Below are 26,095 nucleotides of genomic sequence, written 5' to 3'. Positions count from 1 at the left end.
AACGCCTACAGGTAAACTCTATTCGCCGTCTCGAGTTGCGGGGACTAATCACGCGTTTGTTGGAACTTGGCGAGACGGTTTCGACGATGCAAGCACAACTCATGTAAAGCTAATATAGGCAGGTAGTATCGCCGGTGTTCTCATCTAGGGGTTGTCCCTGACACGAACGGTTGCTGGCAAGCAAGGATGAACCGTCGTCGTCCATGGCCCGTCTGAGGTTTGGCAGCAAGAAGTTGAGAAAGCCGCACTAAACTGACTAACAGCCGTGCATATCTGGGGGACTCTGCAGGGGAGATTTCCCGTGGAAACGAACGACGTCCTGTCCGTTCCTGCACAGCAAACTACATTCAGCAGACTGCAGACTGAAGAGGTCGGCCGCCCGCAACCATGAGGGCGGTACTGGGACTAATGCCTGTCAAGTGTCAACCGTTCATCCTACGTGTGCGGTTACAACTTACAAGGACCTGTAAAGGTGGGCACTGCGCAGCAATGGGACCGTGGAGGCACCGTGGAGGGTGTACCCCGGGTGCTCCGGGTCGACGGACGCCACCCGAGCCCGGACGGAAACCAATGGTCCGGCCGAAGACAACCTCGTGCAACAACGCCCTTCTTGAGTACCTTGTTACCTGGCAAGTTGATGAGGTCGAACCCAACTACTCCGTAATCACTTGAGTCAAAAGACAACTCTCCACGATCATCGACTAGTTGCTCACGACACTAGGAACGAAGGAGGGGAAGGGAGGCAGCCAAGTGATCCTCCCGCTGCGCGGGTTTCCTAGTCGCTTTCGAGTTTCGACGAGTCAATTTCCCAATCTACACGGCGTCTTTAATCACCGTTTACTATGTACGGATACGTTTAGAGCTACGACGGTTCATCTATCCGTACTAGCCTACTTACAAAACACACGCAAAAGTCAAGTAACGCCCCTGGCGCCGCGCTTGCAATCCTGGCCCCCCGCGGCCCGCTCCCTGCCAGCGCTTGACTCGTGATCCTTGTCCAACTTCAAAAAGAATCACGCACATCAAGGGTTCAAGGATACTAGATAGCAGCATCTCTTTCCAAGTCCATCTGCCGACTCTTAGCCGAAGCGGTGCTCTATGAAGATCCCGTACGGTTGTCACTTATCTTCCGAATGACTCGTACAGCCTCCAAGGATTCTCAAGTTCCAACAACTAACTCCTTCAAACGGAAACTCTGCATACACAATAATGACAATTTGCTCTGTGTTACGGAGTACTCCGTACCTGAATCCGCACTCCGTAAACTGCAGGTAATGTCTCTCTTCCTCCACGCCCCCCTTCATTCCACGTGCTGCGACGCCAACGACACGAAACCGTCACCGACGAGGGGCAGGGAATACAGACAGACCGTCCACAGGCACCACAGCTTCCACGCTCTGGCGTCCGTTTCCGGGGTCCGCGTCCGCAGCACCGCCGCGACGACCATGGCTCCCGACAACGTGGGCAGCAGCACCGCCCACGACGACCGGATGTGCCAGACGTAGACGCACACGCACGACCAGAAGGGCACCAGCACCGCGAGCGACGTTCTCGAGACCCTGTCGCCAAAGAATAGGGGCACCGTCGCGCGGCCCCGTCCGCGGTCGCCCGCCTGGTCTTTCAGGTCCTGCACCTGCATCGTCGTCAGGATGGCCGCGCTGATGATGCCCGCCCACACGTACCCGGCGTGGGTGATGGTGATGGGTACGCGTACGTCGTCTGCTGCCCCTGCTGCTGCTTCTGCTACTGCCCCGCCGCTGATGGCAATCTTGAGGGAGGCCGTGTTGAAGAGGAAGTAGGCGACGGCGATGATGGCGTCCCGGACGAGCTCGTCGCCCCCGCGGAGGTCATTGTACAGCCACGTGAGGATCAGGATGAAGACGCCCTCCTTCCAGACGTCCAGCACGTAGTTCAGGGCTAGCACGGCGGGTATGGCCACGAGCATGGCCTTTCGAGTCTGCTCGGGCGTCACCTTGCCCGCCGGTATGGGACGCCAAGGCTTGTTCGCGAGGTCCTCGGCCACGGATTCGGGCCCCCTCTGGTTGGCCAGGTCGAAGATGAGCACGCTGTACCAGTTGAAGGCCACCACCAGAGGGAAGCGCTGGACGATGGAGAGCGTGGCTGCGTGGCCCGAGGTCAGGGGCGCGCCGGTGAGCCCGCCCAGGAGGCCAAAGGCCGTGTTGGGTAGGACGAATGTGGCAAAGTTGCTCTCGGTAAAGTCCCAGATCAGACGAGGTATGCGAAGGACCTCGGTGAAAGTGGAGGAGGAACAGGAGGAAGAGGATTTTGTGCTGCTCGACGCGATCTCGTCTTCAAACGAGGCGTGTTTGAGCGTGAGGGGACAATTTTCCCCGAGGCTGCCTGAACGCTGCATGATGATATGATGGGCCCCGTCCTGCGGTCTGCTAACGAACTTGGCTTCTAGCAAGAAAGGAGATGAAGAATATGCTGTAAAGTTGAGATCCGACAGTTTGGTTTGACACCTGCAGTTTGAAGCACGAGAGACATAGAGAGACCCTCTTTGGCATCTCCTGATATCAAAAAGGGGGCGATCACGGCCCATTGATAAAGGCCCGCCGAGCGTCGACATGGTCAACAACATCGTCGGCCTCGGGATAGAGAGGCCTCGTGGCGAAACCCATTCACCGCTCTCATGATTCAGATTCATCCACCTTTGGCAACACATGCCGGATTCCCCCAACTTCCAGTCTGGATATTTGCCTCTATCGACGAATGTCAAAATTGTTAGTCGGTACTTGGAAGCTGGCCCCGGTCATGTCAAGGACGCATGTTCAAGACCCCATAGCCTCGGAAGCCTTGAAGATGGGACTTTGGAGGGATCTTGCGGAGAGACGATACACTACATGGCTGTGACTTGAACGGCAGGCAATAAATATGCAATATGTAGTGACCCCTGAACGATCATACCCGGCTCCGGCTAAGCGATATACCTCGCGCGATATTGAATCATACAGTCACTCGCGGATCGCAGACGAAGTCGCGGAAGAGGTCGCGAAACCAACCAGAGGCCAGAGTTTGAACCAGAAGTCGTGGTGAAAAGCAAGGGATCCCTCAAGGAAACGTTCCCTGAAGCGGTTTCCGTTTAAGAGTCGTAGCATTCCCGCTGGACTGGGGATCAAGAAAACTGGTAACCGGAAGAAGACGAAGCTGCATCGTGAAAGTCTAACAGATGCCAATTCCTGGTTGATGGCCTTGAGTTCCACTCTCCACCGGTACGCGGACTCTGGATAGTGAGCTATGGATACATTTAGTGACACACGAGTTTCGATCCAGACTCTTGTGATCCATAAGAGATCGGGAAGCGGTGGTGCTACGTTGATGTCGTAGTGAAAACAGTGAAAAGAGTGCAAGTTGATTGCATCTCGACCCATATTCCAGGTCTCACGAAACCTCACGTGTCTACGGTGTGTTGACCACGCAGCGAATGAGAGTTTAACGTTATATTAAAGAGGCAGGTACACTTTTATGTGGATACGTTCTACCCTGACTTGGGTCCAGTCGTTCTCGCAAGGTGCTCGGATGTAAACTCTGAAGAAAAAAGGCTCGCGAACCTCGTCTGTGAGTTCCCGTTACCTCATCCGACCTGACTCCAGTTTGTCCCCGCGCGTGTAACTCTAAAAGGCGTGAGGACCAAAAGCTTCTTCCTTGCTGGAACCAGTAATCAGTCACTGAACACGAAGAGGGCCTTGGTCTTGGTCTTGTCCTTCGTCCTTTGATGAACTTGGCTGCCCACTACCGGCGGGATGGGGCTCAGCGTATGGCAGATAGTGTGATACAGACTGTCCCCCATTCCCCTCCCCTCGCCGTGGAGCTGGGTCGATGTTGTTGTCGTCCCAACTCCCAACTCTACCCTTCTCGTAGGTTCCCGGGATCCCCATGTCTCTGGTCAGGAACGCTGTCTGGGCGTTGCTGGGCGAGTAAGAGTCAGGCGTGCCGCTTTCCGAGAAGAAGTGATCGACACGGACACCCAGGGAGGTCTGGCTGCAAGTAATTGTAAAGCCCTGATTTATTGGAAAATCTCCCGGAAGTCTCTCCAGAGTGTGTACGATGTCTGCAGGTGCAAGCACTATGTATGAGACACTCTCGAAGCTGCTTGACTGCAAGATGTAATGCGAATGTTCGAATGTCTCCCTTAGTGATTAATGAGAAAACATTTTGATAAGTGAAGACACGAAGAAACAATATATAGTTACAAAGTAAAATGGTACGTCAAGAAGTGTACATATCTCATATCTCGAATAAATTTCATCCATCGGCCGTAACTCCCCGTTTCCTTCCCTAACCCTGATCCTAGTCTACGAACTCAAGCCTGCGCCCCTCGCTTCCAAGTCTCCTGCGACGCAATGTCCTGATGAACATAGATGACGGGCCTGCTACCTCTGGGGGCCTCGGCTCCTGGCGAGAACTGACACTTTGTCGTCAGCTCGGCGCGCTCGAGGTCCACAACGGAGGTATTGTCGCCAAGCTTGTCATACGTTCGACGGGGGTGGCGGATGCTGTGGCCGCCGCTGCTGCTCGTCAAATCCTTGAGGTTGATCTGGCCGCCCTTGTCCGTTGACGGGTTCGTCAGCTTGGAGCCGAATTTGGAGACGGCCGGCTTGACATAGGTCTTGAAGAGAGGACCCAGGGTCGGCAGACATGCGATGATGATCCCGATCCAGAGCTCGAGGAGACTGACGAGGCCAATGTCGTGCAGGTTGTAGACAAAGTCGAGGTCACCGATGGTGGTGACCGTGTTGACTAGACGCCAAATCATGATTGCGATAGTTCTGGCATATAAAAGTTAGCTACTGCCTAGGGCTATGTAGAGAGAAGAGAAGGAGACAACTTACGCAAAACCCATGCCAAACATGGCGCTGACGGCGATCTTGTTCCTAAGGGGCATCTGAAGACCCCAGAGCGCCGGCATCGGCAGTGCGGTCATGGCGATGTCGACGACGATGTTGATGGTCACCGAGACGAGCTGGTCGACAGTGATATCGCGGCAGTGACCACCTTCGACCGGCGCCCACTGCTGAGACATGGGCGAGCATCTACTCATAAAGAGGATAAGGAACGCGACACCGTAGGCTCCCGTCACGCCCATGAGAATATGCGACCAGCGCTTGAACTTTGCCGTGGAAAAGATTCTAGTGTACAGCCACAAGATGGCCATCTTGATGAAGACGGTTCCCAGAAGCCATGTAACACCACTGGCGAGGATGAGCTGTGAGAAAGCAAGTGTTAGAGATGGTTCAAGTAGATGGGATGAGATATCTAACTTGCCTTGAACTGAACAGCATACTCATCCAGAGTCAACTCATTGGTGTGTTTGCCCAAGCCATTGTAAATGGCCCAAATGACAACACCCTCTAGCGCAACAATGTTGGCCTGCCATGGTCAGTCCCGTATCAAAGAAGGTAGGAGTGATGGACTTACAAAGGCGAAGATGATCATCCCGTCATCCCAATAGAATGATCTCCTCATCACCCTCGCTGACCAAGCTCGCAGACACAAAAACGAAGCATCGACAACGGTGAAGACAACAATCCAAACTAAGAGGCTAATGCCTCTTGAGCCGGCACCAGGCATGATGGGCGAAATGTGCTTCTGCTCTTCAAAGTGTGTAATGCGATTGGGCCCAGTCAGTTTGGTTTACTGCCTTAGCTTCAAATGCCAACAAGCAATGAGAGAGATAGTTTCCGGATACCAGCCCGATAGACATCCGCCCTCGCGTCCCAGCACGCGCGGGGGATGCCTTCATCTCTTATGGGGGGTGCGGGAACGACGCTCATCGCATCGAGAAGCCGCCGGCTGCCATGTCGCCACCCTGCTTTGCCTCTCCTTCCTCTCACACACACTCTCTTTTACTCTCATCCCACAAAGACGAAACGTGGTTCCCGCGTCTATCAATCACGGCCAGGAATCCCCAAAAAAGAAGTGGACGAAAGGGGGAGCTAGACGATGAGACACAAGTCGATGTCACCCTACTCTGCGGTAGTTCCCAGCTTATTGGTGTGTCTGCCGGCCACTTTGATACTAGTTTGAGAATGAGAGTGAGAGATGGCCATGCAAGTATGACAGAATGTACTTTGCACTACTTTGCCGAACCATGCTTCCCTCCCTCTTCGTCTCCTCCTCCTGCACGTAACCCAGTAGGTAAGCCTGCCTGGCGAGGCTTCTGCTCATCTGATCGAAGGGAGACAAGATGGGATGACATGATTCAGTAAGAGTGTTCTGAACTTCCGCGCTTGCATGACACTGCATTCTTTCATCCCATTCCTCCCCACTCACACTCTAACACTTACCACTTTCTGGTCACTGTGCAGGCTTGCAAGCAGCGATAGTTGAATAGTAATAGACAATGGTTCGTGGCAGTCGTCGTCTTTTAGGACCAACCACCCGCCTGGTGTTGCTGCACGTGTGGGTAATATCGATAGGGAACCATGCTCTTCCCACATGACTGTCCTCTTCTCAGATGTGATCGGGAACTCGTCATGTACGTGATAGAGAAACTCCACAGCCTCATTAACCCTCAAGGATTGCCAAGTTACAACTTACCAGTCCCAAAGTCTTGTCCGGTCTAACGAGGGTCCCCCCTCCCCATGGTATGATGGGACTCTGAGAAGACTTGGCCTCCCCGCTCTACCATTTTCATTGCAGGGGTTCAACCGTTCCCCAGTCTATTCAAGAGTCTCGAGGTGTGGGGGGAGTTTCAAAGTGGAGTTTCTGCAAGTTGATATATCAAACTTTCAGAGACCCTTGTCAACGGGCCATACATAGCAGACCGAGTCCCACAGAAACCACAAAAGCAACCATGTGAAAGACAAAGACTGTCTTCAGCAAAGCAGCACCTGCCACCTACCGCTGCGCCGCGCATTTGTTAACCCGTTTGGATGCAATGCTTCCCACCACGGGGGTTGTCTGGCAGTCTGCACCTTCTACTAGGGGGGAAAGAGTGCATACGTTGCCTTACCTTGACGGCCATGGTGATGTTGCAACGAGGCTTACGTTTATCCCGCTTCCGGTGATTATGCAAGGCACAGGTGTCAGTTTGTTGCTCAATCTCAGGTTTCACCAAAGTCCCCGAGTTGCCGGTGGGGAATGCTCGTTCTTACTGAGTAGCTTGTCTACCGGTCAGCTATCTGCATCCTTCATGAAAAGATGAGCAGACAACATCGCCGTCCAACCAACCAACCGGTTAGTCAGAGCCATGGCGTCTTCAACGGTGCGAGCTGCGCCGCAACGCTGCATATCACGGAGTTTGTAAACAAAATCCCGAACTTTTGAGTCTTAGCTCAGCTCAATGAGGGAGAGAGGGGGGGATAAAAAGACAGGGCCTAGCTCGCGATAGCTCGAGACTGTTTCTGGCATTCCCGTTACCTACCCCACGCTTCACTCAATCTATCCATACATCCAGCATAGCTCTCTGGCTTCGCTGAAATCTTGTATCTCGCCACTTCCAAGGCTGACGCAACATACTCCCGTTCTCGGCTCGACCGTTTCTCCTTCTTCTCGGTATCCCAATCCAATATCGCTCAAAGGAGTCAAGATGCAACCCCCTCTGCCCTCCGTCACGCCGACATGGCGCAACGACACCTACGAGGCTATCTCGCCCTCCCGCCCGGAGCTCAGCGCGGCGGGGAAGACGATCATCGTGGCAGGCGCGGTAAGTTCTACGATATCCAATTTTCTCTCCCTTTCCCCTGGTTGTGAATATCGACCCTCGCCCAGCCCCCCGTCCACGGCCCCTCTGTGATGACCTCTCGCCTCCGAATATGCCTGGCCATGATCCAAAAAGATCGGAGCTTTTGGCCCTCCCCCGTCACAACTCTATATCGCGCCAGTTCTGTGTCCGCAATATATCCGTACGGGTACCTTACTTACCTAGGAACCTCTCTGTTGACGCTGTGTCCTTCTCTTGATAGGGTAGTGGAATCGGCCGAGAGACCGCCCTGGCCTTTGCTGCTGCCGGGGCCGCTCGAGTCAGTCTCCTGGGCCGCACAGAGGCCGCCATAGCCGAGACGGCCGCCTCCTTGCCGTCGTCTGTGCAGAGTGATGTTCACGCCGTGGACATTACTGACGAACAGACGTTGATCAAGGTGGCAGCCGCGATCGGCAAGTGGGATATTCTTGTTTTGGCCTCTGGCTATGTGTCCAGCCCGTCGCCCGTCGCAGGGTCGGCTACCGATGACTGGTGGCAGAGTTTTGAGGTAAATCAGACTACCCTTAACGACGATAATTTTCTGTCTCTCTCTCTCTCCACACAAGTCGGTAGCGAGAAAGAGATAGAGAGACAGGGAGTGAAAGTGAATGAGAGGGCCCGAGCACTTACACCGACCTGACAGACAAACACCAAAGGAACATACCTCGTCAGCAAGGTGTTCCTCCCCACGGCGAACCCTTCGCATGCGTCCATCGTCGCACTTACTACCGGCACAACGGCGTTGCCGGCAGTCGCCTTGCCTGGTCTGTCCGCCTACATGGCGTCCAAGCTAGCTCAAACGAAAATCATCGAGTTCCTAGCGGCGGAAAACCCGAACATCTTCGCAGTAACCCTTCACCCGGGCATGGTCGAGACCGACATCTTCACCAAGAGTGGCGCCAAGGCCGAAGCTCTCCCCATGGATAAAGGTGCAGTTCCACTGTCTTTTTCATACTAGGCTACGACCCTTCCCTCCCCTGTCCACCCATCTGCCCAGATTTCCCTCTCCGTCCCGACACTCCCCTCCACTCGCTTCCTCTCCATCCCCCTTCATAACAACCCTGCTTCTCCTTCCCGTTGCAGCTCTAGCGGGCCGAACAAGGTGCTGACATCCCGCGCGCTGGCTTGCAGTCCAACTCCCTGCCCACTTCACGGTGTGGCTAGCAAGTCCCGAGGCGGCGTTCCTCAATGGTCGTACTGTTTGGGCCAACTGGGACGTCGAAGAGCTCAAAAAGGGTACCAGCGCGATCCAATCTGGTCAGCTGCTGACCAGCGGTATCAATGGATGGCCATACACTAGCCTTGCTTGAGATAGCTCCGGAATAGACGATAGCAACCTCACGGGTAGCTCACCATGTTCGCCCAGAGATAGTCCAATATATCAATGTTCTTACGTATGAATAATAGGACCTCGGCATTGGAGATACATTTGTTGAACACTGGGTAGAAATAAATGAAAAATGATACGATTTGCTTCTTGGTTACCTTGGCTAAACTCTAAGTGACTACATACTTAATTTGTCTAAACATAGTATAATCACCTCAACTCGAAACATAGCGACAGGGGACCCGGATTAGAGGTGAACTGATCCCTCACGTCGTCAAAGACTCGGTTGCCCGTCTCTCCTGGTGCGAGGCGGAAATGGTACTTCTTCACAAGTCTGGCAACAACAAATCTCATAGTGTCGGTGGCCAGGAAACGGCCAAGACAGCTGTGGTGACCTGCAAGAGACGGATTAGTCGACCAAAAGCTATCATATAGCAGACAAAAGACAAAGATCGCCATACCTGTTCCAAATGGCGCAAAAGCTGCAACATTGCGGATCATCTTTGGCCGCGTACTCCATCGCTCAGGGATGAACTCGTTGGCGCGCTCGAAGCAGTCCTCCCCTGTAGATAATGTGTGAGCTGAGAACTGACGAAAGCAGCCCTCTATGAATTTACTTACTTCGGGATATAACGTGACGCGGGGCAATGATTGTCGTGTCGGGCGGGATGAATGTCCCACCGATCGTGGCCCCGTTCTCCGTCGTCTTCCTGGCCCCGCCGGTGAGAAGGGCTGGGTACAAGCGGAGACCTTCGTTGATGACAGCATTGAGGTGCGGGAGGCTCGTGAGAGTCTTGAGGTTGGTAGCATCGACGTCTCTCAATTCTTCATAGACCTTCTCGGCGTGCTCAGGGTGCTTAGCCAACTCGCAGAAGATACCAATCAAGGCAGCAGCCGTCGGCTCGCTGTATGTTTGTCAATAAATGAGCGCCCACGAGATTGGAGAAATCGACTTGCCTTCCAGCAACAATTGCGAGCAAGCTGTCGCCATAAAGCCATGGCAAACGATCCTTGAGCTCAGTCTGGCTGTCGTTCAGCTCCATCAAGTAGTAGGCGAGATCAGGAATGGCTGGCTTAGGAGTTCCTTCATCAAGTCTAACACGCATCTGTTTCTCACACCAGGCGACCATGTCGAACCAGTCCTTGAGAACGCTGATTCGCGGTCCCAGCTTGAAGCCGACCTGGATGAGCCATGGAGCAGGGCTGAACGGTCCGAGCAGCGAGAGAGCACGCTGCAGCCGCACGATAATGTGGTGCCACTGCTGCTGGTGCAGCATATCAAACGACTTGCTAAAGACAAAGTCTCCCATGACATCAAACCCGAACCAAAAGAACAGGTTCCGCACTTCCGAAGCAACGTGCGCTTTGGCATCCGCCTCGATGCAGACGTCCAGCTGCTCAATATACTTGAGAATCTTTGACTCGTGTTGAACAAGGGCTGTTGTGCGGTACGGCTCGTTAGAGATAGGCTCATGATTCCGAAGATCTATGGGGTAAATACCTTGTGCCGAGAATCCACGGTTCCATTCACGCCGTCTGGCAGCATGAATGGGCTTGATGCGTGTTGTCACAAGCGCACGATCGGGGTGCAGAATGTCGTACCACTCAGACTTGATGCATTCAGACCGGGGACCATCTACAGCCATGAAGACTCCTGGATGGAAAACAGTGATTTCACTGGGCCCTGGCTAACTTATCAACAGAGAGTTCAGACAAGTTTGTTCCGGATGGCTACTTACCTGTCCTCACGAAGTCTCCATACTGCTCATGTAAATTCTCCAAGAGCAGATGATTTTTGCAGCCTCTGCAGGCCCAGACGTGCCACAGCTTGGTGACTCGGGCATACCATGGGCCTTTGAAGCCAGCAGTTGACAAACGATGGAAGTAGGATCTGTAGAGGATGATGCTGGTAAAAAGTCCAGGCAGGTAACCAGCGGATAGTATCAAGAGGGAGTGACATAGATCACCAACAACTGAGCCCTTGTAGTAACGGCTGAGAGCCGCGAAACAAGAGAACAGCCAGAAGTGACTCAGAGCAATCTGAGGAGCCTGTACATGCCATTCTCCGTGAATAAAAATGCCGAAGTGAACGGCGACGCCACAAAAGAGTCCGAGGACATAGACCAGGACGGCCTGGTAACTTGAATCGAGAAGAACACTCATGATGAAGTTTGTGTGTTGCACTTGGTTACTTCCATCAAGCTCGAGGCGCTCTTCCCTTGAAGTCTACCGCCGATAACTCGTCCTGAGCCCGGAATCGATAAACATCCGCCAGTCGAGCAGTCATCGAAACCTGACATGATGCCTAGTGCCATCCACGGCTGGGTCCAGTCCATCCCTCGACAATCTGTCGTGAGTTACCTGAGGGGTAACAGCATGCCACAGGAACTGACTAGTGTCCAACAACTGGGATGTAATCCAGCACGCGTCGTAACGTCTTCCATTCTATCCCAGAGGCCGTACTCGTTGATCAAAGGTACATAGATGAATATCGCGCCGCGGTGATCATGGGTCATCCCGATAACCTTGATATCCGTATACCGACTGGGTTGTCCCTTGACGGTCGTTGACCGGGGTCCAGGGAAGTGAGAGGGTCTGCGTCCCAAACTGTCATACCCCTGATGCAGAAACAAAGTCGTAAGGATGCGATCCTGCAGTGGAACCTGCTTGAACGGTACCGGAAACGGTTGGCCGGCTCAGTGTCGTATGTTGGTGCAATACGGCCGCCAGCGGGGGAGATGCCGGATGAGCGCTCGGCGCTACGGCGACTAATGCTTTGCCGCAATCCTACACAATCTTAGACGTCTCGGGCTCGGAATCCTGCCATGATTTAACAGTGACCGAAGTTCCAACGAAGTCTTTTGCTTTTGCAGAATCACTCGTATCGCATTACTCATCATACCATCTCTCAAAATGGCTGCAAAGTACGACTTTATCATCGTGGGTGGCGGCGTCGCCGGCTTAGTAGTTGCCACTCGTCTGTCCGAGATCCCAGATGTCCAGGTCCTAGTGCTGGAGGCGGGCGAAGACCAAACGGCAGACCCTCGAGTCAATATTCCCGCACTGGGTCCCAGTCTTGTCAAGACGCCGTCTGACTGGCAGTTCCGAACGGTGCCCCAAGTAAGTGTTTCTCAGACAGCAGCTGCTTTTTGGGAGTCCGGTTTACTGATAGAGAATTGCTTTCAGGATGGCCTAGGTGGTCGTGAGATTGCTGTCCCTCAAGGTCGTCTCCTTGGCGGCTCAGGTGCACTCAATGGCCTCTCCTTTACCATCACCACCCGGTCCAACGTTGAGGCGTGGGCCAGCTTGGGCAACCCCAGCTGGGACTGGCCTACGTTCAACGAAGCCTCCAAGAAGGCCTACTCCATCGCTTCTGGTGAGGGCACAGGGCCACTGAAGTTGTCTCTGCCGGACAACGTCGAGTCTTTCTGGCCCAAAATCTGGCAAGATACGATCCGTAGTCTGGGCTTCCCGGATTCTTGTGACCCCTTAAGTGGGCAGGGAGTCGGCAGCAGTCTCACACCGGACACTATAGACCCGGAGACAAAGCAGAGGAGTTACGCCGGCAGCGCGTATCTACAGTCGGCAAAGTCTAGATCCAACTTGACGGTTGTGACGGGAGCGTTGGTAGAGAAGATTGTCTTCAGATCAGAGGCTGGCGAAATTGTTGCCGATGGCGTTCAATATACCAAGGATGGGGAGACGACAACAGCAACAGCACAGAAGGAGGTTGTGTTGACTGCTGGCACCCTCAACTCGCCACGGATTCTTGAGCTTTCCGGTGTTGGAAATGGGGAGCTTCTTCGTAAACTCGGCATCGAGATCGTTCTCGACAACCCGCACGTCGGCGAAAACCTGCAGAACCACGTCATGGTCGGCGCAAGCTTTGAGGCCCTTCCAGAGCTTGACACCATGGATGGCATTATTCGTCAGGAACCGGCTGCCGTCGGAGCTGCGATGGAGGCATATGGTAAGGGCACTGGACCGTTCTCGAGAAGCGGCACTGTAGCGACTGCACAGCTTCCTCTGCTCGCTGACAAGGATATCGCTCAACTTCTTGACAAGTTGAGCGGCCCCAAAACAAGCGCGACACCAGAGTTCACAAAGACTCTCGAGGGATACGTGCGATCCGTCCTGACGTCGTCTTCGGAACCGTCGGGGTACTATCTGTCGTTGCCGGGATTCGCATTGTTCAGCGGAGACGGAACTATGGCAGCGCCGCCGCCTGGCGAGGAAAAGTACTTTACAATAGCGCTCCTCCTCGCTCATCCCCTGTCGCGAGGGTCAAGTCACATCACTTCTGCGTCCCTTGAATCGCCAGCGGTCGCCATCGACCCCGCGTACCTATCGCATCCATTCGACGTCGAGGTTCTGGCCAGACATGTCCAGCTCCTGGAGAAGATCGCCACAAGCGAGCCGCTCCACAGTCAACTGAAGCCGAGCGGAAAGCGCAACCCTGCCAACGCCTTGACAGACCTCGAGGAAGCCAAAGAGTTTGTGCGTAAGACAGCAGTTGGCGCTCATCACTTCACGGGTACTTGCTCCATGATGCCTAGGGAGCTTGGTGGAGTGGTAGATGAGAAGCTCCGGGTGCATGGAATCCGTGGCTTGCGGGTGGCTGATGCTTCCATTGTGCCCATTACAGTGCGTGCCAACCCTCAGGCAACCGTTTATGGCATCGCCGAGCGGGCTGCCGATTTGATCAAGTCGAGTCTATAGGCGCCATTTGTAATGAATAGGGTGTAAGGCCTCGAGTTGTACATTCAAGTTGGAAGTATCATAGCAACGAAGAATTTCGGTGAAATCGAGTTCTATCCCTGAGTGGGATGGAAGCAGGGATCATGAGGTGGTGAGCGCAGCAATTGGGTTTTGAACAGGTACTTCGAAAGCCATGATTGATAAACAGACTTCGCTGCAGAAACATCGTCCATGGTGTCAAATGTCATCGTGGTCGCATTAAGGTTGTAGTTTGTTTTGGGGTAAGAATGTCACCGAAGAATGTCATTACACATTGATGGGCGGCTTGCGGCAAATGGCCAGCTGGTTGGCGGATGCTTCCCTTGAACGCGTTCCTATCGCGCTTTAAATGGATAAAGTACCGGTACTTCCTCAACCCCACCGAGACCACCCAAACAAATGTACCTTGCCAGGAAGCTACACGTGACGGCGAGCTCACCTCGCGTCCTCCAACCCGGCCGCGTCGCTAACAATTTCGCGTCAAAATCGCCTTCACCTTTCGTAATTGCCTGCAGGCTACACCCACACCGGTCTTTCTGCGCAAACAACACTCCGACAGCAAACCTCAAGATATTGTCCTGCGTATGCCCTGACATCGACTCCGACGCCCGCCAGCTCTTTAGCTCTTCTTAATTGCATGCCTCACCCGATTGCCCACCATGGCTGAACAGGCAAAGGGCTTGTTCGCAGAATGTACCTTCGCCTTTGTGCCGAGTGCCCACCTAGCTCCCAAAGAAATCAGCGAGTATGCCGGCATTGTTGAAGGTCGTGGCGGCACGGTCCTCGACCCAAGACGCGATGGCTCCCTCAGACTCGAAGCGGTTTCTCACATCATCTCCAACACCATCGACTTTCCCCAGTTCACCGAGACCCAGGCCTTTATGATCCCAGTCGTCAATACCGACTGGATCAAGGCATCAGTCAAGAAGAACAAGCAGGCACAGGTCCGGCCATACTCTCCCGATCCACGCATGTTCTTTTCCAAGGTCATCCTCACAACTGCTGGTCTGCCTGAAATCGACAAGGAGACCATCATTGGTGCTACGCTGGCTATGGGCGGCATGGAAGGCGCCGATGTGACACGACAGACCACTCATATCTGCGCTCTGACTACGGAAGATCCTAAATGTGTCATCGCCAATGAGAAGGGCCTCAATTGCAAGATTGTATTGCCCCACTGGTAAGTCTGTAAAGTCCTTATGCTTCGAGCCACCTCTTACACATACACTAGGTTCGAAGATTGCTTCAAGCTTGGCAAACGTATACCCGAAGGCCCCTATCTGCTCCCCAATCCCGAAATTCTTAGCCACGATGAGAACCAAGGCGAAGTGCAAGCTCCCACATACGACCAGCTCAACGGGGCGACCTCAACAAACCCCAACCATCTCAGTGATGGTCCGAGAAAACCAGCCACGATATTTCGGGGTAAGGATGTCATGCTTTCATGGGATCTCAGCATTACCCCACGATCACTGGAAGCTGTGAAGCAACTCATCAACAATGGCGGTGGCAAGGTGGTCGACAATGTTGACGATTGCGACTACTTTATTTGCCAGTATCGTGACGGGGAACAGTACATCAAGGCTGCTCAGTCAGGGAAGGACATTGGCAATCTCTCGTGGCTTTACCACCTCATAACGCATAATGAATGGACGTCTCCGCTCCGCCGTCTACTTCACTACCCGGTTCCCAGAAATGGCATCCCCGGATTCGAAGGTCTCAAGATTTGTCTCTCCAACTACGGCGGTGACGCTCGCATATACCTCGAAAATCTGATCAAGGCGACCGGCGCCACATACACCAAGACGATGAAGGCCGAGAATACACACCTCATCACAGCAAGGAGCAGCAGTGAGAAATATGAGGCGGCCAAGGATTGGAACATCGAGACGGTCAACCACCTGTGGATCGAAGAGAGTTACGCCAAGTGTGAGATGCAGAGGGTTACTGTCCCCAAATACTCTCATTTCCCCGTTCGCACGAACCTGGGCGAGGTAATCGGGCAGACCTTCTTTGATGAGTATTGCTTGCGAGAAACGTACTACCCGGGTGGTGGAGAGGGCTTGTCGCCCCAAGCGACACGGAAGCGCAAGATCCTTGAAGCTGCTCAGGAGAACTCGTACTTGCATGGGCCTGCCGAAGGGGTTGTGATTGGCAGACAAGAGGACAAGAGTGAAGAGGCTATCGACGACAGCTTCATGACGCCTATACGCCCTAAGGAAGGCGGCCGCGGAAAGGAGAATGATTTGCCCTCGGAAATGTCGACTGGAGGCCGAAGCGCCAAAAGCAAGGCTTTGACCAACCTACAGCGCATCGCCCCCGATATTGCGCTGTACGAGAAGGAGAAGAAGCGCAGCAAGGATAAGCAGGGCCCATGGGGTGGTAAGCGTGCTGCAGACCAAATCGACAGAGAAAGGGGTCGCACATCAAGCCCAGCCCAGGCAATGGAAGTGGATGAGGAGGACGAAGATTCAAGGCCTTCCAAGAAGCGGAAATCATTACGTCCAGATGTGGAGATGAGGATCGTGCTGACGGGCTTCACGAGATGGGTCAATGCCAAGTCCAAGGAGGATACAGAGAGGGTAAGTCTTTTGAATTCCTTTCTTTCTGCCGGGCTAACAGTTCGCAGAGAAAACTCCGCGACATGGGAATCATGATAGTAGAAGACGACAAGCCGTGCGATTATCTCGCCGCTCCCCATATGGTACGGACTGTCAAGTTCCTCAAAACCCTGGCCAAAGGGCCTACCGTCCTATCGTCCAACTTCATCGACGAGGCTCTCGAGAGAGGCGAGGTTCCTGACCCCGACGACTTCCTCCTAAAGGACGAGGAAAACGAAGCCAAGTTTGGCGTCAAGCTCGAGACGGCAGTCTCGCGTGCGAGAGCGAATCTCGGGAAGCTGTTGTGGACAGTCCCCGTGTACTGTACTAACAACATCTGCAACGGACCCGAAAGCTACAAAGCTATCGCTGAGGCCAATGGAGCCATGTTCAAGCTGTATCGCGCGCGCAGCGGCACGACCATTAAGCCGACGACGGAAGAGGAGGACGGAGGCGCGCCGCCAGAGCCTGTCTATCTTCTCAGCTCCAATAGTGCCGACGAACGGTCCCTCTGGCCCAAGTTTGAGGAGATGGCCCGCAAGGGCCATATGGAGCCACGCATCGTCGCAGCGGACTGGCTGTTGGATGTCGCCATGAAGCAGCAAGTCTCCTTTGACGAGAAGTACCTCGCCAAGAACTTTTTCCAAAAGAGCCTGTGATGTTCGTTTCGCTCAGCTTGATGGCTAAAGGTAGTTGGTAACTTTGGATTGTACATGTATACATGGGATGGCATGGAGTTGTGCTGCTTTCGGGTGAAGACCTTGGGACTTGGTGTTTGTTTACGACCCGGCTCGAGGAATAATGTGTCAACGTGGTATGTCTAGTTAGAGATTCGCAAAACAAGGAGGCCAATGTCTCGTCGTGTTATATCATCATGAAGAGGTAGAAGAGAGAGCGAGATCAAAAGAACTTTACACCCTGCGAGTCCTCTTGTCCAAAGATCTGGGCCTTGCCGCGCTTTACCAGGATTTGTAGCGCTTTGGACAGAAGATCCGGATCGAGGCCGTGGAAGTCTGTACGCACATGGAATCGTTCTCAGCTCACGGGTCCAATCATCGCATTGCGAGAGAGAAGAGAAGTTGTTTGTGCCCACCTGTGCCCCTGGTACTCTCGCCCTCTGTAAGCTCATACAGCGTCAGCACGACGCCCTTTTGCGCCGTCTCGTCGATCCACCCCTCGATCGCGGCGGCCCACTCGTCGGGCGTGCGCCAGTAGACCCAAAAGACGTCGGTTCTGGCCGGTAAAGGTTCTGCGCGGCCGTTCTTGCGCATGAACTCGAGGACCTCGCGCGCGTCGGCCAGGCTGAGGCGCTTGTTGAGCGTCTTGTTGTGGAAGAGCTCCTCTGGCGCGCCGGCGGCGGAGGATGTTGCGGTCGCGGGGGAGAAGGTTGTCGGTTCGTTTAGGGGAGAGGACTCGTTGTGGTTCGGGAGGGCGTGCGGGAGGGCGGAGGAGGAGGCGGAGGGGATGGCGGCGCCGAGGGAGAGCTTGAAGAGGCGGTGGTGGCGGCAGTAGGAGAGGATTAGGTCGGACCATTTGACGAGTTGGGCGTGGTGGGTTGTTAGGTTTGTTTGGCGGGTGAAGAAGGGGGGGAAGGAGTATTCCCTGGGGAAGGGGAATGGGGAGGCTGTCGTTGCCGCCATTGTGTGGTGGTGGTTTGACTGCGGGTGGTGATGATTGATGTTGGAGCTTTGGAGCTTCTTGTCGCGAAGAAGCGTCCCTTCCAGTGTGAGCATCGAGGGGTTTCCCATGGTGGGGTAGGGATTTGCGGGCGGTGGAGTTGCCGGGTGTGGTCAGAGCTCTCCGTTGCGGGGACGGGGCCGTTGGATTAGTGGGGCATCAGGAAGCCTCCAACTTTTTGGTTTGAATCTGTTGCCCCCTCCCATGTAAGAATCTCAAGATATTACATAGTATTGTGTAATTTCTCCACATAGTCATTATATTTCAGTACGGCAATGGAAACCGCAGTAAATGGTAATTATCTGAGTATGTATAACAAACTAGATCAGAATTTCAGCCACCCAAGGAGGAACCTAATTCCACTCCAACTGTTAGTCGTCACATTATTTCTGGGTCAGAATCTCACGCAATGGAGCTCATCGTTACTTGCGCTGTAGTGAGCTGTAGGCCGCCGTGCACAATTCATTGGGATCGCCACTGTTCAATGGTTTCACATGTCTATTTACTCGACCTGGCCCAATGGTCAAATGAATCGAGCCCCTGGCTCTTGCTACACATACCACAGTCTCCCTTCATCGTGAGAACATAGACTTTGATCTCAATCTACACCTAACAAGATATCAAGAAGCCGTTGAGTTTGACCTGCAGAGTCTTATTGGTGAGGCCCGGATACAGATGGACAGACAAGCCATCGACTCAGCTTTAGTGATTCATCCCGTACATACCGTAGTCCAAAATTCGCTGCTTGAACTATGTAGAAACAGCCTTGACTGACGAAAAGAGCAGGCAGATTAATCATCCGGCTGCAAAGTCTCGAATGCTAGGCGCCATCTTGTCCTTGACGATACGAAAGCAAGACGTCATCCCTGGATGCCTGAGAGACGTGCAAGTATGACCTGACATCACAGGCCTGGATCAGTGGGAACGAAAGCAACAGCACACTAATCGTGAGAAACGGGAAAACAATGTAAAAACTGCCCGCTTTAGTACTAGATAGGTATCACTGTATCCATGCACCGTGAGATGCCAAACCGCCGCCCTCCTGTGAACGCCAAATCCAAGAAACACCATTAAGCAGGCTTTACTTCTTCGCCCTCCGCTTCCCCTTCTTCTCAGGAACGCTGGCGCTCCCTTCCGCGATTTCACCAGCCTCGATCTCGCCCGCCTTCTCCATCTGCTGCAACTTTTCTTGTCCCGATATAAACATGGACAAATCTCTGTTCATCTCCTGCAGCTCTGCCACCTGCTCCTTGTAAGACGCCTCGCTCTTCTTCAGGGCTTCGAGCTCGGCTTTGTTGTGTTCCACGCGCTTCATGAGCCCCTGTGTGACTTGCTTCTCCTCCTGGAGAGCTTTACCCATGTTGCGGGCGAGTTCCTGGGCCTTGGTGGCCTTTGCTCGGTCGCGCTCTGCGTCCCGCTCGAGTTGTGGTATGACTTGCGTTTGGAGGCGTGTGAGCTCCGTCTTGAGGGTGGCATTCTCTTCTAGAGCAGTGGTAGCTTGTGCCGATGCAGACTCGGCTATCGCTGCTGCTTTTGAGGCCTTGTCTGCCACTTTGCTGATCATCTCCTCAAAGTAGACTCGCTGTGACTCGAGCTGACTGGTCAGGAGATGAGTGTATTCCAAGCCAATATTGTCCAGCTTCGCACGGGGAACAGTATCTTCATAACCGCCTTCCGGCCCGTGGTGATGTCCGTTGCTGCCTGGGAGCTCCACGACCTTACCGTCGCCCTTATCACGGATCAAACGATGTACCCACGTATCCCCAGCGTAATCCCATACATGCTGTGTCTCTAGCTCCAGAGAGAAGCTATGCGCCGTCTCTTTCCAGTGGTCCTTAGCATGGCCGCCCTTATATCGACCACAGCCGACATTTCCGCAGATCAGGCAGATCCATAGGTCATCGGTGGAATCGCAAACGCTGCACAGATTCGACACGGAAGAGCCAAATGGTTGTGTATATGGGTTTGATGGATCGTATGTGGTTTCGGGATTCGTGTGTCGGCAGACCGGACATCCTGAGCCTTTCCAATTTTGCAGGCAGGTACAGTGAAAGACGTGCTGGCAAGGAATCGTCATTAGACCTGTCGTATCGTCCATGCGCTCGAGGCACACGGGGCAAGTAGGTAGTTCGATAAGATTCGGGGTCGGCGGAGGGAAAGGCCTGAGACTGCTGGAGGCGACGACGGAAGAAGAGGAAGGCGTGAAGGGGTCGTGATTAAGGTCGGGAAATGTCCTGTTTTCTCGAGTCGGCGTCTCAAAGGTGATGGATTTAACGAAGACAACATGGCAAACTTGCGCCTGCAGAAGAGTCAGTTGCACGGCCGCGTCAGGGCTTGCAGTTGACTACTCACCTCCATACTGTTGAAGACCTTTCCGTCAAACTCCCTCTGCCACGCCCTTGCCTTCTCGCTGTTTCCAAACTTGAGGAGCACTAAATACCGGTTCATCCTAGCAGTCATGACCATTCGCCAGTGACTGATGTCATTCCTCCATTTCTCCCCGACATAGCCGATGAAGTCGCCCGGGCTCAGGTAACTTGGAACTGCAGGTATGCAAAGCGTTGTGCAGTCCTCTGCCTCGACGTCGTCTCCCTCTGAAGACGGCAGTCCCAAGGAAGGTGTTCCCTCCTCGTCGCGGTAAAAATGTACTACTCCCCAGCCTACTTCCGTACTCTTTGTGTCGAGAGGGACATATTTTGCCTTCGTGGAGATTCCAGCGCCACCAAATGTTGGACCAACGCCAAGGTCTGCCCCAGAGCTTGTTGCCTCAGCCGCCATTTGATCTGTATTCTCGTCGCTTTCTGACTCGATGTCGATGCTCTCGATGCTGACTTGACCAAAGCGCCAGTCCTTGACTGCCGTCTCTGGTCGGATCGCTGCCGAAGAGGGCGGGGGAGGGAAGCTCTGCGTACGAGCTCTCCACTGCCTCTCGGTTATCCTCTCGATGTTACTGCCACTATCTTCCTTGGCCGGAGCTCTGGAAGGTCCGCAGTCGATGAGGTTCGGGTTCGAAGTAGTTTCTGGCGCTCGGTGTGTGCTCGATCGATAGGTATCGGCGGGGTAGGGTGGTTCGAAGGGTTGTAGTGGTGAAGTCTGCGGTCGGAAGCTCGTACTCGGCCTCTTCGAACTTTTCCTGGAATGCGCGGGAAGTTCAGCGAAGATGTTGGCGCCTTTCGGCGGAAGCCACACGTCTTTACTGAGGGCTTCTTCCTGCTGTTTCCCTTTGACGACGTTGGTGTCGGCGAGTGCGGGGCTTGAAGTGGGATAGAGCTCGAACTTGAGGTGGTAGAAGAAGGTCCGCATAGCCCTTCTCAGCCTCGCAGGCTGCCGTGAGACGATGCTGGTTGACTTTGAGAGACTCAAATGCTGCGTGGCTGGTGTAAAAGACCCCCCAAACTATGGAGGCAAAAGAACGCGAGTTTCCAAGTGTTTCCAGGACTTCCACGGGCTGTTCATGTCGCGGCGCAACTCACGGAATCGGGCAGGATAATTATGTTGTGGGGAAGATTTCAATCATTTAGGTGCGAGTTTCGAGGAGCTTTAGGAGCGTGCACTCCACAGCCCCACCGGTTACGGACCTCGTTCCATCAGGTACGTCACTGATAAGCGATAGATGGGTCAACCTCCAGACAGTGACATTCGCATCGCAACAAGAAATTAAACAGAAATATCACGGTACAGCAATGCAAAGTGTTTGAGACTTCAATAGAGTCTAGTATTGACGCTTTCATGAGCGTATGAGTGCCTAGCTAACTTCTAGGAATATGTGAAGATATCATTCAGAACCATTGTCCCGCCGTAATCGTAATCCATTAACGCCATGCCTCGTACAAGGCAACTTCCCCATCGCTGACCCGTCGCTTACTGACCGCCACGAAGACGGAGGACGAGATGAAGGGTTGATTCCTTCTGGATGTTGTAGTCGCTCAGAGTGCGACCATCTTCCAGCTGCTTTCCGGCGAAGATAAGACGCTGCTGGTCAGGAGGGATACCCTCCTTATCCTGGATCTTGGACTTCACGTTATCAATCGTGTCAGATGACTCGACTTCCAACGTAATCGTCTTTCCAGTCAGCGTCTTGACGAAGATCTGCATACCACCACGCAAACGCAGGACGAGATGCAGGGTGGACTCCTTCTGAATGTTGTAATCCGACAAGGTGCGACCATCCTCAAGCTGCTTTCCGGCGAAGATCAAGCGCTGCTGGTCGGGAGGAATGCCCTCCTTATCTTGGATCTTCGACTTGACATTGTCGATGGTGTCTGAAGATTCAACCTCGAGCGTGATCGTCTTGCCGGTAAGGGTCTTGACGAAAATCTGCATACCACCGCGAAGACGAAGAACCAAGTGGAGAGTGGACTCCTTCTGGATGTTGTAGTCGGACAGGGTGCGACCATCCTCAAGTTGCTTGCCAGCAAAGATCAAACGCTGCTGGTCAGGGGGAATGCCCTCCTTATCCTGAATCTTCGACTTAACATTGTCGATAGTATCAGAAGACTCGACCTCAAGGGTGATGGTCTTGCCAGTGAGTGTCTTGACGACTACAGAATGGATTAGCAACCACATGTCTGGGGGCAGCATGGATGTAGAGCAACTTACAGATCTGCATACCACCACGAAGGCGGAGAACCAAGTGGAGGGTAGACTCCTTCTGGATATTGTAGTCGGAGAGGGTGCGGCCGTCCTCAAGCTGCTTGCCAGCGAAAATGAGACGCTGCTGATCGGGGGGAATGCCCTCCTTGTCCTGAATCTTGGACTTCACGTTATCGATGGTATCGGAGGACTCGACCTCAAGAGTGATGGTCTTGCCGGTGACTGGGAGGAGAGATGTCAGTTATTAATGGGAATGACGCTTGGATGCCTGGATGACTTACGGGTCTTGACGAAGATCTGCATGATGGCAACTTCGCTGAATTCTGATGTGTGGTGTTGCTCTTTGGTATTACTGAATGTAGTTGCTCGTAACCGAGTGATCGCTGATGAGAGATTCGTCGAGCGGAAGTATTGTGTAGGGGATGTGATGGGGGAAAGGAGGAGGGAAGAAGGATGAAGAGGTGAAGTGGCTTAAATACCGAAAGGCAACCAAGGTGTCAGAGAGATGCGGCCTGCCTGAAGGCGGGAAGGAAGGAAGGACCTGGAGCCAAGTTGGGTGGTGGTGCCTTCCTGGGTGCTTGGTGACTGACTGGCCGCGGAAGGCAAGGAAGGCAGGGAAGGAGGGGTCTGATTGGAGGCGCAGGTGCGAGAAAGTGGGGCAGGTTATGCAGTTAGTGGCACTGAGTGCCTTCTTTCTCAGTTCTGAGTGCCTTGTCTGGGGGAATGGCGAATGATTCATCAGCAACTGCGCAAGTGCCACAAGGCGCTAAAGTAGGCAGGAGCAAGCCGGAACCCTCCAGAACCAGGTGGGCCATTTTCTCGGAAATCCGTACATCTACCTCCAGACTCACACAAATCTCAACTCTCAAAGAGGTAGAAGAACCTCTTCCTTGGTCCTTATCGCACGCTTCTTGACCACGAACCTGGGAAGGCTGGAACCCAGAGTGCTGTGCCTGATGTCTCAGTTGCGACTTGCGCTGGAAGGTTGGCCACTCGTCGCCGCCGCTTCTTTGATCAGATGGTCTCGTTCATGCCGCCCCTGCGCAGTAGTCCCAAGGTCAAAACACACGCAAAAAGACAGCGAGGTGTACGATCTAATCTGGCATACCCGTCTGAGTGTCAGCTTCCACAAGATTTCGACATCTTTGCCTCAGTTTTGGTGAAGCTGCAAGACGACTGAATTTTGGACAGGCAAACCCCCCGCGACCTCGATACCGCTAGTCTCCTGCAGCGTCTCGAGAATGTCACTGATGAACTGATGGGTCGCAAGAGGCCCACCGCCAATCCCTGTACCTACTCCGCCTCTTCCCGGGCGTCCTCACTTCACCTCTGTTTACCACGTCCAACACGACCGGGAACAATCGTCACCGCCGACGACAGACACTGGGGCTGAAGACTTCGCCGAGCGCATCCTGAGGAATGCCCACGATGCTAGCTGCCGATAGACTCGATACTTCCCATATCGAAATCAAGCAGGCTGGCAAGGCTGGCTTCGGTTTGACACCTATGACTGGAATTCGTCGTGTCTCACCTGCGCTTGACGGATTCCACGGATGCCAGCCAAAAGTCAAGCGTAAAGAGCGAAGAGCAAAGAGGCACAAAGGGTCAGAAACAAGTCCGAACCGGCTGTGACTGTCACTGACAAACAAGCGCCCCACCCGCCACCCGGATAGGCAGACCGTAGCGGCCAGGAAACAACCCCAACTTGAGTCCTCGTCCACTCAACACGCACTCAGACTTAGAGGCCTCAAGCAATGCAGTCGGCAGCGAACATGAGAATCGCCACCTCCAGAGCCTCTTGGTTAATCTTTGCCCCGTCCGAATCGCTCGCTTGCTAATCCCGTCGCCCCCATACAAAGCTTTTCTCAACCTCATCCCAAGTCGCCACGATGGCTTCCTTTCGACTTGGCCGGCGAGTTGTTGAATGTCGCCGGCCACTCCTCAATCCTCACCCAACATAACACGGCCAAACACTAAAGTGCGGAGAAGGACCGGCGAGACCGGGGTGGCAGGTGAAATGAGCCGACGTCATCCCAAAGGCCACTGCACCCCCAACCTCTCCCGAACCCTGATTTTACGAACCACCGCCCGAGGCAGACAGACAAACAGACAGTTTACCAATACTTCAGCCAAAGACGAGAAAAATCATACGGATCCCAGTTCGGCGTCTCCAGACAGACAACCAACTCATTGAAAAAGTTGTCTTCAGCATAATTAGAAGAATGCGAACCTCCGTATTCTCTTCCGAAGCGACGCTTTCGTCAGCCGAGGAATGAAGCGATGGCGACATCGGTCTTTGCTCGCTCGTCGCTCGGGCCTTATCGCGACATCTGTTCACGCGCTTTCCTCCCAAGGGGCCAAAAGGCGACGTTTCGCCCACACGAGCGAGACACACCTACACACCCCGCGCCCAGCACCGCCCCCGTCAATACCTGGGAGACAATGGTACAACTACAACCCGACCACGTTGGATGCACTTTTCTTCTGCAGCACAAACACCACCACCATAAGCATCCTTGCCCCTCCAGCCACTCTTCTCATTGGTTTGGGCGAAATCGAACCAGAGGCCTAAGGGTGTTGTCCCCCATCCCCATTTGCTGCGATAAGGCCCTTCTTCCCCTCATTGACCCTGCTTTAAGCCCGCAGAGGTTCGTTCCCCAGACTGACTAGATCACGTTGCTCTAATCTAGTGTGGTTCACCACGTTGTGGGCTGCACGCCGAGGCTTGCATTCTGTCTCATCTGACACTCATATTTCCCTGCCTTATCTCATTGACCTCTCAAGGTATCCGTACCGGCGTACATGCATCTCACTTGGGACAAAAGCTTCACATCTGGGACACGGGCTGGACAAAGTGCATAGTAACTCATTGTATGAAGGGCGCGAAACAAACAATCTCGATATATCGATTTTGACCCAAGTTAACTACAACAGCGTAAAATGCCGATATCGGCCAATTGTGCCTCTCCAGTTCTCTGTGTGAAGGTTTTTTTCTTTTTTTGCAAAAGGGCCCTTCCAACGCCCAAAAATTCCAATGCATATCATAATCGTCTATGCTTGCTATGCTCTGTCATTTGCATGTCGTGCCGGCATGATCGTCTCCGTGAACGTCCCTGGCGCATGTCGCGTCTCTCTTTGCCGCAGCGCAGCCCTTCTCGCCTGCGCTCGACTCCAGACCACCAACCCCGTTAAGCTTCGAGTCATACATTCGTAATTTGAATCATGATAAAAGGTTGTAACACATCGCGATGAATCGTCGTGGTGGGGAGGTGACCAGCCGAAAAGAAGTGAAGTGAAGAGGTGGGGTAGAGATCTTGTGGTGTGTGTGTGTGGTGTCTCGTTCAACGCCGTCGCTGTGACTCGAAATAACAAAAGAGATGCCAACAAGATTTGCCCACCCAGGGGCTTTTCAAAAAAAAAATCATAATCTCAAGAAGGAAAAGTAAATGGCAGCAA

General features: G+C 53.6%; 10 protein-coding genes across 10 annotated transcripts; 3 read left to right on the top strand and 7 right to left on the bottom strand.

Annotated features, from left to right (window-relative positions):
• Positions 1-1,300: 1,300 nt before the first annotated feature.
• On the bottom strand, positions 1,301-2,374 carry CLUP02_00242 (uncharacterized protein; the record flags this gene model as incomplete). Its single annotated transcript, XM_049279294.1, has 1 exon — positions 1,301-2,374. One exon carries the CDS (start codon positions 2,372-2,374, stop codon positions 1,301-1,303), a length of 1,074 nt encoding a protein of 357 aa, XP_049135251.1.
• Positions 2,375-4,324: 1,950 nt separating this feature from the next.
• Positions 4,325-5,592, bottom strand: CLUP02_00241 (uncharacterized protein; the record flags this gene model as incomplete). Its single annotated transcript, XM_049279293.1, has 3 exons — positions 4,325-4,790; positions 4,854-5,227; positions 5,440-5,592. The coding sequence occupies 3 exons, from the start codon at positions 5,590-5,592 to the stop codon at positions 4,325-4,327; spliced, it is 993 nt and encodes a 330-aa protein (XP_049135250.1).
• A 1,960-nt stretch (positions 5,593-7,552) lies between these two features.
• Positions 7,553-9,015, top strand: CLUP02_00240 (short chain dehydrogenase; the record flags this gene model as incomplete). The annotated part of the gene is made up of 4 exons (XM_049279292.1): positions 7,553-7,669; positions 7,929-8,213; positions 8,349-8,634; positions 8,837-9,015. 4 exons carry the CDS (start codon positions 7,553-7,555, stop codon positions 9,013-9,015), a joined length of 867 nt encoding a protein of 288 aa, XP_049135249.1.
• Positions 9,016-9,242: 227 nt separating this feature from the next.
• CLUP02_00239 (cytochrome P450) lies at positions 9,243-11,922 on the bottom strand (the record flags this gene model as incomplete). The annotated part of the gene is made up of 8 exons (XM_049279291.1): positions 9,243-9,595; positions 9,654-9,933; positions 9,986-10,716; positions 10,772-11,190; positions 11,217-11,370; positions 11,437-11,639; positions 11,696-11,806; positions 11,912-11,922. The coding sequence occupies 8 exons, from the start codon at positions 11,920-11,922 to the stop codon at positions 9,243-9,245; spliced, it is 2,262 nt and encodes a 753-aa protein (XP_049135248.1).
• A 23-nt stretch (positions 11,923-11,945) lies between these two features.
• CLUP02_00238 (GMC oxidoreductase) lies at positions 11,946-13,751 on the top strand (the record flags this gene model as incomplete). Its single annotated transcript, XM_049279290.1, has 1 exon — positions 11,946-13,751. The coding sequence occupies one exon, from the start codon at positions 11,946-11,948 to the stop codon at positions 13,749-13,751; it is 1,806 nt and encodes a 601-aa protein (XP_049135247.1).
• A 92-nt stretch (positions 13,752-13,843) lies between these two features.
• CLUP02_00237 (uncharacterized protein) lies at positions 13,844-14,365 on the bottom strand (the record flags this gene model as incomplete). The annotated part of the gene is made up of 4 exons (XM_049279289.1): positions 13,844-13,944; positions 14,025-14,140; positions 14,209-14,235; positions 14,298-14,365. The coding sequence occupies 4 exons, from the start codon at positions 14,363-14,365 to the stop codon at positions 13,844-13,846; spliced, it is 312 nt and encodes a 103-aa protein (XP_049135246.1).
• Positions 14,366-14,428: 63 nt separating this feature from the next.
• On the top strand, positions 14,429-17,028 carry CLUP02_00236 (BRCA1 C Terminus domain-containing protein; the record flags this gene model as incomplete). The annotated part of the gene is made up of 3 exons (XM_049279288.1): positions 14,429-14,949; positions 15,001-16,351; positions 16,399-17,028. 3 exons carry the CDS (start codon positions 14,429-14,431, stop codon positions 17,026-17,028), a joined length of 2,502 nt encoding a protein of 833 aa, XP_049135245.1.
• Positions 17,029-17,269: 241 nt separating this feature from the next.
• CLUP02_00235 (ESCRT-II complex subunit) lies at positions 17,270-18,117 on the bottom strand (the record flags this gene model as incomplete). Its single annotated transcript, XM_049279287.1, has 2 exons — positions 17,270-17,382; positions 17,463-18,117. 2 exons carry the CDS (start codon positions 18,115-18,117, stop codon positions 17,270-17,272), a joined length of 768 nt encoding a protein of 255 aa, XP_049135244.1.
• Positions 18,118-19,127: 1,010 nt separating this feature from the next.
• Positions 19,128-21,349, bottom strand: CLUP02_00234 (Zn-finger in ubiquitin-hydrolase; the record flags this gene model as incomplete). Its single annotated transcript, XM_049279286.1, has 2 exons — positions 19,128-20,345; positions 20,399-21,349. The coding sequence occupies 2 exons, from the start codon at positions 21,347-21,349 to the stop codon at positions 19,128-19,130; spliced, it is 2,169 nt and encodes a 722-aa protein (XP_049135243.1).
• A 214-nt stretch (positions 21,350-21,563) lies between these two features.
• Positions 21,564-24,514, bottom strand: CLUP02_00233 (ubiquitin; the record flags this gene model as incomplete). Its single annotated transcript, XM_049279285.1, has 11 exons — positions 21,564-21,645; positions 21,912-22,587; positions 22,646-22,861; positions 22,921-22,955; positions 22,993-23,349; positions 23,400-23,474; positions 23,546-23,647; positions 23,731-23,788; positions 23,837-23,894; positions 24,022-24,149; positions 24,283-24,514. 11 exons carry the CDS (start codon positions 24,512-24,514, stop codon positions 21,564-21,566), a joined length of 2,019 nt encoding a protein of 672 aa, XP_049135242.1.
• Between the last annotated feature and the right edge of the window lie 1,581 nt (positions 24,515-26,095).

This window comes from Colletotrichum lupini, chromosome 1 (genome assembly GCF_023278565.1).
Source record: "Colletotrichum lupini chromosome 1, complete sequence".
Classification (NCBI taxonomy): Eukaryota; Fungi; Ascomycota; class Sordariomycetes; order Glomerellales; family Glomerellaceae; genus Colletotrichum; species Colletotrichum lupini.
The sequence above is the reverse complement of the archived record's forward strand: the minus strand, read 5'-3'. Positions and strand labels throughout refer to the sequence as shown.